Here is a 9,699-nt window from a genome sequence, read left to right on the forward strand (position 1 = left end):
TGTGACGTCACAGCCCACCCCACTCTTCCCCACTGTGACATCACCCACCTCCCCTAGCCCCCTGTGACGTCAGCGCTCCCTTTGCCCACCCCGTGTGACCTCGCAGCCCTCCTCCTCTTGGCGTGACATCACAGCCAGCCCCCCCGATACCTTCTCGTGACATCACAACCCGTAACTGCCCCCCCCGAACCTCAGATATGCCACCCACGTGGCACGACGTCACGCCCCCCCTTCCCCGGGGAGGAGGGAAAAGGGGCACCAAAGACCCCCCCCCACCTGCCGAACTGCAGCGGGAAGCTTTTCCGGATGCGGTGGAAAAGCTTCTCGCCCGTGTCCAGCTCCACGTAGAAGTAGGGCGCGCCGGGCTGGGCCACCTGCGGGAGGACAGCGAGCTGGCCCGGASGGGCAGGGAGAGCCCGGCACCCCCTCGCAGGACGCCCCAGCGCCCAGGCGTGGGCTCCGTCCCCACCCAGTCCCGGCCGGCTTGCACCCGGACTCTCCACGCTCATCCCGGAGCAGCGGGGGCCACCGGCGGCCGCCTCCCGCAGCTTAGCGACCCTCCAGCCCTCGTGAAGCACCAGCCGCGGGCGGGCGGCGGCGAGGAGAGCCACAGGCCGAGCCTTGTCTCGTACTTGCTGGATATCCGAGTGCTCCGGGAGCTCCAGCAGCTCAATCTGCTGCTCCCGAGCCTGCGTGATAAAGGCCTCTTTAACGTCTTCRGCAGTGCAGAGGTTCAGCGGGAGGGGAATCACCTGGGGAGCACGGAGAACGCTCTCGTAACAAGGCAAGACAACCCGTTYACTCGCGGGAAGCAACAAATCCATCACTGGAGCTGGTTTGCTCCTCAGTGCTTCTCGTCTTCAGCACGCTAGACAGGTGAGCGCCCGTGTCTTCAGGCTTAAACTTATGACTTTTCTCTGTAGGAGCTGAACGACGACGACAAATCCTGACAACTGAAAAGCTCGAGCCAGTTCTCAGGATGCCCGCCCTCCTTTCCACTCTTTGTGGTGGCTCAGGGCCGCTCCGATACTGCCGCAGACCGGCCACATGCAGAAACCACCACAATAAAACATCAACGCGTTGGCACACAGACAGGACGTCTACTCTTCCGCCCCTCCTGCACTAAAGAAAGAAAAGAGAATTAAATCATACCTGTAACTGCAGGTGCTGGCTCTTATAGTTCCTTTCAAACAGGACGTATCTCTTCCCCTGGCTTCTGAAGAAGTCCTTCAGGGCAGATTTGTACTTGGTCACTTCTTCCACCACCTCGGCAGAGAGGTCAACCACGGACTGGTAGTGCCCAATGGGCAAAATGAGGACGTGGTCAGGCAACAAGCCGCCCTTGGCCAGGGCGAGATAGCACTAGGGTGAAATAAATATAAATACACATTATATATATATATATTTTTAATTATATATATATATTTTTTTAATATAAATATATATATATACACTCACACACACACCTGTTATTCACTTGTGTGAATAGCACAAGTGCAAACGCTCACTACACTGCAAAGCTTAACTTGTGCTGAGCACAGCCTAAGAGCACCCCACAGCCTAACGGGTAAAGCCTCTTTTTCSGTGTCGCTCGTTAGGGGGTTACATTTGTTAAACAAAAATAATAATAAWAAAAAAAATCGAACGCCAGAAATTTGTCTGCAAGAAAAGCTGCTACAGCTCTGTCCACTCTAGGGAATATTTTTCTATCATAGGAGAACTGATAAAGTGCATTTGAGTGTACGTTTGCACCTACACAAGGAAGGGGTTTATGGTATCATCACAGGCTAGAGAAATCAGAAATAACACAGCTACTACGGCAAAATCTGCAGGCCATTCCTTGCTTACTTGGGATCCAATTTCAATCAAGAAGAGACAAAACACGAGGGGGAAAAAAAGTGAATTTTGCTACTGTGTTTTTTTTTTTTTTWAATAAAGACAAAACACAGACCATATACTGGTCAGACCACTTACTGAGGCCTGGGCACCTCAGTAAGTGTGGGCAGCACTTCCAAGCCAGGTCTCCTCCTTTCCCTCTCTCTTTTCTTTTCTTTTTTTTTTTTTTAACAGATTTAAAATTAGAGATGGAGGCTTTAAATTGCTATGGCCTTGCATGCTCCTGCCTCCACACGAGAAAAAGAAGGGACTTACGTGCGTGCCGATACTAACAACCAAGTGCTTCTCMACCTCCGGGCTGGCCAGGCAGAACCAGCAGGGCCCCGTTGGCTGCGCTTTAGTGGGAGAGCACAGAGAAACGGGCATTAGAGAACACGGAGAAACAGGCATCAGCATCCTTTGGGAGAACAGGAAACAGCCAAAGCAAGATCCCAAAGCCCAGTGCTTTCCAGCCGCCTTCTGATGGACACCCCRTGGAAGGGGTGAGAAGGACTCAGCACTGCAAGGCAAAACTGGGGCAAGGAACTGGCTCGGTTCTTTGGAGTTCTCAGAAGCACCAGCTTCTGAGGTTGTACCAATAAACATGTGACTAGGGATAAGCACTGGATTCGGCTCACCTGGAGGCTTCAGAGAGGGACAAGTGGGGTTGCAAACGCAATAGCGCGGACTCCCAAGTCTCCCAAGGACTTCAGAAACGAGCTATCTCATTCTGAGGGTTGRTTTCCTAACAAAACGGTGTACTGAGGTTCCCTTCTCACCGGAACGAGCTCCAAAAGACTTTGGAAGCTACGTGAGTTTGCACAACGGCGTGCTACGTCCCACAGTAAGACCGCAGGAGCAGTGGCAGAGCTGCACACCCACATTCCTTCATCAAAACTGTCCTTGCAGCCAGCCCTGCCCATGCAGGCATCTCTACAGCAGCGAGGGCGCCCTAGTTTTGGCAAAAGACAGCTTAACCTGTAAAACCATCATTTGCAAGGACAAGACCAAGTGCGTGGTGTTATTAATTGCAAAACTGTCAACCATGTACACCAAAACAAGCAGGTTCATCTGCCAGAGGCATTTTTGCAGCAAGTCTTCCTACCCAGTGGCAGTGGAAATGGCTTCAGGAAATTAGTCATTTGTTTTCCTCAGGAATTCTATTCCCCAGGGAAGACTAGTGTCCTATTTGTGGACAACTGCTTCACCGGGTGGGCAGCAGGACAGCGCACTGCGAGCTGCGAGGGACGCTCTGTGCTAAGAGCAAATACTCACGGGGCTTTTTAGCTTGCTTAGGCTGCGAGTTCCCTCTTTCCTTCCCATCCGAGGGACGTTTCTTTCCTTGGTTCTTGTTCAAATCAAAGAAGAACTGACAAGCGGCTTCTTCCTGTCCAGGAAACAAAAACGAAAGCTCAGCCTAACTACCCAGCGCAGAGACTTGGCACGTACACAACCCTGCCTCGTTCCCGAAGGGATACCTTAACCTCCAACAACTGCATCAACCTCCTTGAAGGGAGTGATCCCAAGAATCTAACAGCTCTCAGCTGCCTACACATCCTCAGCCTAGGAAAAAGTTCCGGGAGAACTGTCCGAAACTGCTGCTTTCTCCTCCTGACCTCTCCAAACGCTAAAACCGAAGTTTCTTTTCCAGCAAACTGTGACGGTTTTGTGCCCATTTTAAACTACGTATTTAAGTGCAAAGCGCTAAAATAACCCCGGCAAGCGAGCAGATCCGAGCACACCATCTGGAGGGCTGGTTTCCATGGACGGTAGGGGATGGTGTGGTCAAACGGTGGGTGGAAGAAGGGCAGCAAACTGGAAGGTGGTGGTGGGTGGAAGAAGGGGTCGGTGGGAAGAAGGGGCCAAAGTGGATCATAAAACCCCACGCTCCACATTTATGCCATTTGACCRACTTGAGTTGTTTTCAGCCAGCTCTGAAGCACGATGAAGAGAAAAGGTATTCAAAGGTTAGAGCCAGACAGCGTGCCAAGCTCTCCGGGCAGAGAACGGGAAAGCAAAAGGCACTCGCGAGCGGCACCCGGCAGTACCTCTGCACTCACGAGAGTCCTGCCCTTGTGTGCCTCTTTCTGCAGCTTTCGGTACGGATTTTCTGTGACATCCTGGGGCTGCTTCACCAGCTCTGCAGGGTCCATCTTGCTCATGGGAACAATGCTGAACGCGTAGAGATACTGGGAGGAGAAGAAGGAGAGAGAGCTCGGGTGCCCAAAGCTTTCTGGTAGGACTGCCACCGAGAAGAGGTCGTCTCCGAAACAGTAATGTACAACTTAGGTCCACAACACAGCAACAGATCAGTTTTCCAACCAGGGTGCAGACACACGTTCCTCGTGCCAGTCGCCCACCCAAAGCATCCAGGAGTTTATGCCGTACTTCCAAATTTAGCTACTTGAAGGAAGGCACTAAACAAGTCCCGATTTTTTTGCCCAAAGTACATACATTACAGCAAACGTTTTCTCTGTAAGTGTCTTCACAGCTAAATATCGCTTGTACTTGAGAGAAGAAAGGCTCAAGGGGCAGGGGGCCAATACCTTTTTCTTGCTTGTGTTGCCAACATCAGCCAATGCAATAAACCTGCTTACGTGCTGTGGGGCCTCTTGGAGCACTGTGTGGTTTCTGTGGGGAAACAAATTATCATTTTTATTTTTACTATTTTTACTATTTTTACTATTTTTACTATTTTAATTATTTTTATTATCTTTATTATTTTTACTATTTTTACTATTTTTATTATTTTTATTATCTTTATTATTTTTACTATTTTTACTATTTTTATTTTTATTATTTTTATCTTTATTATTTTTACTATTTTTATTATTTTTATTTTTATTATTTTTATCTTTATTATTTTTACTATTTTTATTATTTTTATTATTTTTACTATTTTTACTATTTTTACTATTTTTATTATTTTTATTTTTTTCAAGTACCGACATATACTTAAAGGACCCTCAACACACACATCTTATACATAAACAAAGTTACGATTAAGGCTATCAAACACGTAACAATTACGGATTTTTGCCACCACTTCTTTGTTAGAAGAAAGGAGGTKATTTAAAAGGCCCGGATGACTTCATGAGGAATTGATAAATCCTTCTCACAAATCAAACGAGGTTTCGCTCGGTCTTACATACCTATAAGGAACTCTTTCATAATAGGTCTTCTCCAGTGCAGCAAAGTGATACCTTGGCTTGAGACTTGCAGCCAAATTAGATATCAATGCAGAGCCACATTTCTTGGTGTCTATTTCTCCCTATAAAATACAAGAATTGTGTGCTGGAAACCTACAGCTCATGATCATAATGGAAAGAATGGAATTACTCCTTACCCACGGAAATTTAGCTCCTCACACAAATTCCACTGAAAAAGAAACTTAAAAGTTGCAAAGAACAACAGCAAACCCTAAACTCTTCCTTCAAATGTTCCCTTTTCTTTCAGGGATGCAATTTCAGCCCCTTAATACTCAAAGGGATCTCAAAGACTTATTGATGAAAACAGCAGGTCATAAAATGCCCACTTTCAACAAGATGTGCATTTTAATACGTATTTGCCTCTTAATTCCAATTAATACAGCCTCAGAAAATCTATGSTGATGGCCAGCTGATTGCAGATTGATATCCCTATAGAGAATCAACACATGAAATTCAAGACAAGACTCCGTTCTTTAAGACAGAGCATCCTTACATCTCATTTCCCTCTAGTGCTCTTGCGAGCCCTAATTTAGTTCTTTGGTTTTGCTTTCAGGCTGAAGGTCAGTTCTTTTTCTTTGAATAGCTGAAGGCAGGGAGGGGAAGCAAAAAACGTAATTTCTGTYATAGTACATGGCACTCAACCCGGAGAAGGTTTCTGATCTTCTGAAACAATGATGAGAAGTTGGCATTTGCTTAGGTACGCTGTTAACCCTCGAATGTGGACTAAACAAATCAAATAGTGCCCTCAAAATTCAGGCAGGAAAGGACCACACCATTTGGTACAGCTGACTGATACCTAAAGAAACAAACAYAGGCATTTAAGGTTTGAAGGAGGCAAAAGAAGGATTTATGTGAAACTGAGGTTTGTGAAGATCGGCAGCATTGGAGTGGAGGGGAACAGAGATACCTGCAACCCAGTAACAACAGCTCGAACTCGAGCRGTGGAAGGCTCCAGTCCCTTTTCCAACTTACATTTCCACAGCTGCAGAGGCCTGCAGTGTCAAAGGGAAAACTGCTCTAGGAAACGAACGCAGTTTTCCCTACGGATTTGCTATGGCAAAGCACAAACYGCGGGCCAGGACTGACGCAAGCTTTAAGGAACAGCCTGGGTTGCTGAAGAAAACTGGCAAGAGAAGCGTTAGGAGCTAAGGGAAGACACCGCTCGACACCAGTTTCCTCTACTGATTTAAGAAATCCAAGGAAAACCCACGGCAGGCACTTACAGGACTGTTGCCGAACCTGGCCACGTCTCGGGGCCAGGGAGACGTGAGCAGTATATCGACCCCTCTGAAGCCGGGGGCTGACAGCAAGGACGCTGTTAGCTCCGCCGCGTCCTTGGCGGTGAAGGCGGAGGCGAGCGCGGGCTCGTGCTGGGCCTCGGTGCCGCTCAGGTAGGCGATCTGCAGCCCAGACGTGCCGCTGAACACCCCCCTGCGGCCTGCACGGACACACAAGCGCGCGCGTCAGCCTGCAGCGGGGCAAGTTAGTCCCTGCCTGCATCAACTACRAAGATCGAGCCCTGACTTCCCTGACTTCTACCAAACCTTTCTTTGATTACAGTCAAAAAACTCACAAGAGAGCCCTGATTTAACACAACATGCTCRAACTCTTCCCAGTTTACACAACCCCAGTTTTCTTTCAAGTCCCCAGTTTGGACAACCTCCCCCTCTCTCTCAAAAAAAAAAACCCAACAAAAATAATCAGCACATAATCAAACAGGTAGATTGCCTATTAAGAGCCAACTGCAGCAGCGTTTCTGCAGTGCTCCAGCACTTACTTGCTGCTACTTTTGCCAGGCAGCATTACGGAAAGAAACTCGCCCTTCCTATTACTTCCTTCACTACACTTGAGCCTAACAGTTCTCCCTTAACAGAGCCTCAAAACGCAAAGCCCAGTTCATTTAGGAAGCTTCCCTAAGTTCCTAAAGTTCCTAGGAAACTTTCCTTGGGTTCCACACCAATGTGGAACCCACRTACAAGGAACACGGGCTTAAGAGGTTTGGAAAGGGTTTGAAAGAGGAAGCTCTCAAAACGTTCATGCGAGCCCCACGCTGCCCGCGGCCTGCGCTCCTCGCAGACCGCCTGGTGCTACCGAGGTAGGTGATGTTCTCGGCCAGTTCACAGCCGCTGACGTCCGGGAAATAGCGCACGGTGTCCTCATCGTTAGCACCCAACACATAGGTTGGGATTGGAGCTGTGGAAAAGAAGAACAAAACACGTGTCACCCGTTGGGTTTAGTYTGGGGTGTTAAAAGTTCAGTTGGCATTTTCCAGCAATCCAGCAGGTCCCATCCCAGTTATCTGCTTTCCAGTGGCTGTTTGTTTGCAGCGTGCCGAGATGGGATAAGCAGAGAACCAGAAATCTTCCTTCAAAATGAGGCCCATAATCCTGTTTCCATAAGATGCACGTATCTTATGGTGGAGAATAATCTCTGGCTTAACCCCAGGTACGCTCCTTTGACTGTATGGGGAGAYCCCCTCCAAAACGACCCACAGAGCTTCAAAAATACAGCTCTTCCCTCGGGCAAATGCTCGAACGCAGTGTACCCAGTGATTCCGCTTAAGTTCACAGGGGTACTGGAAGACTGCAATGTTTCTGTTGYTGTTGTTGCTGCTGTGGGAAGASCTAAAGCTCAGTGGCTCCTCGATCTGCTGGGCACCACCACCTCCTGCACAATTTCACCTAACCAAAAAGAGGAGGAGGAAAAAAAGAAAACCACAAAACCTTCCCTTTTGCTACGCCAGTGGATATCAGAAAAGGCTTTGGTTATTTCTATAGACACACGGGCAAAAAAGGAGATTTCTGAAGAGCTCAAAGGGTAAAGAGARGCCAGTGAGGAGGAGCAGAAATGCACCAGTCCAAGCAGGACCCCGCTGCTACCACTCACTGACCTCCCTCCGCACCAGCGACCGCTTCCTAAAGTGGCTGCAGGAGGCTGAGCTTAAAAATACATACTAATTCTGCTCACCCTCCTGCTGCAAGGAGGGCACAAGGTGCCAGGCTGCAAGCTGAACTACAAGCAACAGCCAGRACCATCTGTGCCCAGGGAACCTTGTGGACGTACGGACACATGGGGAGTACAAGGGAGCCGGGGATAACTCTGAGGAATGAGGGTGAAAGGGAGATTTGCAGGAAACCAAGAGACCCGGATCCTTTTCTGCCTCGTACCAGGGTGAGATTCAAAGCGGGGCTGAAGAGTACAGAGTAAAAGCACCAGGGATGCTGGTGAGAAGCATCTCCCAGCCAAGGGGTGCGCAAGCAGGGGCCGAGGAGGCTGTGCAGACCTTCTCAWGTGCACGGGTGGGAAAATGCCTCAGGAGGGAAAAGGTTTCAGGTGCAAGAGCTGGGGGCACCTAGGCGGAAGAGGCAGGTCGCTACGAGAGTCCCACAAAAKGGACAGCGCCGTCCAGCAGCTCCCCAGACCGCAATGCAAAGGCCACTTCCCCATGGCCCTGCCCAGACAAGCAGCAATCCCACCTTCCTCCCGCTCCTCGCGTTTACCCAACCTCGGGGTGCCTCAGCGCGGCTCGGACGCCACCTTGGCGCAGACCAAGCGTCGGCCATCGCCATCGCTTGAGCGTTGGCCATCGCCTGGGCACTGGCCATCGCTTGAGCGCTGGCCATCGCTTGAGTGTTGGCCATTGCTTGAGTGTTGGCCATTGCTTGAGTGTTGGCCATTGCTTGAGTGTCGGTCAACGCTTGAGTGCTGGCCATCGCTTGAGTGTTGGCCATCGCTTGAGTGTTGGCCATTGCTTGAGTGTCGGTCAACGCTTGAGTATGGTCATCACTTGAGTGCTGGCCATTGCTTGAGCATCGGCCATCACTTGAATGCTGGCCATCGCTTGAGTATGGCCATCGCTTGAGTATGGCCATCGCTTGAGTGTAGGCCATCACTAGAGCGTTGGCCATCGCTTGAGTATGGCCATCGCTTGAGTATGGCCATCACTTGAGCGTTGGCCATCGCTTGAGTATGGCCATCGCTTGAGTGTTGGCCATCGCTTGAGCGTTGGCCATCGCTTGAGTATGGCCATCACTTGAGCGTTGGCCATCGCTTGAGTATGGCCATCGCTTGAGTGTAGGCCATCGCTTGAGCGTTGGCCATCGCTTGAGTATGGCCATCGCTTGAGTGTTGGCCATCGCTTGAGTGTTGGCCATCGCTTGAGCGTTGGCCATTGCTTGAGTGTCACTGGGTGCACAGACAAGCCCGCCAAGGGGAAGGGTGGCTCTCCCGGCTGACGGTGCCGCCCCGCCGCACGCCCGGGCTTTGCGGGGCACCCCGGCCGCCGCTCGCCTACCTGTCTTGGTGCCCGCCCGGTACTCTTCCCACTCGGCCGCYGCCGCGGCGCTGAAGAAGCTGCCGACGCAGAGCAGCATCTGCAACGGGAGCGCGCACRGAGGGAGGGAGCGCCTGGTCCGGCCCGGCCCCCGCTCCCGCTCCCATTCCCGCTCCCGTTCCCGCCTTACATCGAAGCGGCCGCTGCGGGCCTGCACGGCGCGCACCCGCGCGAACAGCGCCTCCAGCCGCCCCTCCACGTCGCCGCACGCCAACCTGCGCGACACGGGACGCGGGACGCGCGCTGAGCGCCGCTGCGCCGCGCGGAACGGCCCGGCCCGGC

General features: G+C 50.8%; 1 protein-coding gene across 1 annotated transcript in view; it reads right to left on the bottom strand.

The window, feature by feature from the left end:
* Positions 1 to 128: 128 nt before the first annotated feature.
* CWF19L1 (CWF19 like cell cycle control factor 1) overlaps positions 129 to 9,699 on the bottom strand; it is a 12,158-nt gene continuing 2,587 nt past the window's right edge. Inside the window, exons 2-14 of the mRNA XM_026040688.1 lie at positions 9,548 to 9,670; positions 9,379 to 9,457; positions 7,176 to 7,277; positions 6,308 to 6,522; positions 5,028 to 5,146; positions 4,422 to 4,506; positions 3,924 to 4,064; positions 3,151 to 3,262; positions 2,152 to 2,231; positions 1,153 to 1,362; positions 633 to 752; positions 277 to 374; positions 129 to 150 (exon numbers count right to left, since the gene is read on the bottom strand). Coding sequence (XP_025896473.1) covers positions 129 to 150; positions 277 to 374; positions 633 to 752; positions 1,153 to 1,362; positions 2,152 to 2,231; positions 3,151 to 3,262; positions 3,924 to 4,064; positions 4,422 to 4,506; positions 5,028 to 5,146; positions 6,308 to 6,522; positions 7,176 to 7,277; positions 9,379 to 9,457; positions 9,548 to 9,670 — 1,506 coding nt within the window. The remainder of the gene's footprint in view (positions 151 to 276; positions 375 to 632; positions 753 to 1,152; positions 1,363 to 2,151; positions 2,232 to 3,150; positions 3,263 to 3,923; positions 4,065 to 4,421; positions 4,507 to 5,027; positions 5,147 to 6,307; positions 6,523 to 7,175; positions 7,278 to 9,378; positions 9,458 to 9,547; positions 9,671 to 9,699) is intronic.

Source organism: Nothoprocta perdicaria, unplaced genomic scaffold (genome assembly GCF_003342845.1).
Source record: "Nothoprocta perdicaria isolate Ctin4 unplaced genomic scaffold, notPer1 scaffold_260, whole genome shotgun sequence".
Lineage (NCBI taxonomy): Eukaryota > Metazoa > Chordata > Aves > Tinamiformes > Tinamidae > Nothoprocta > Nothoprocta perdicaria.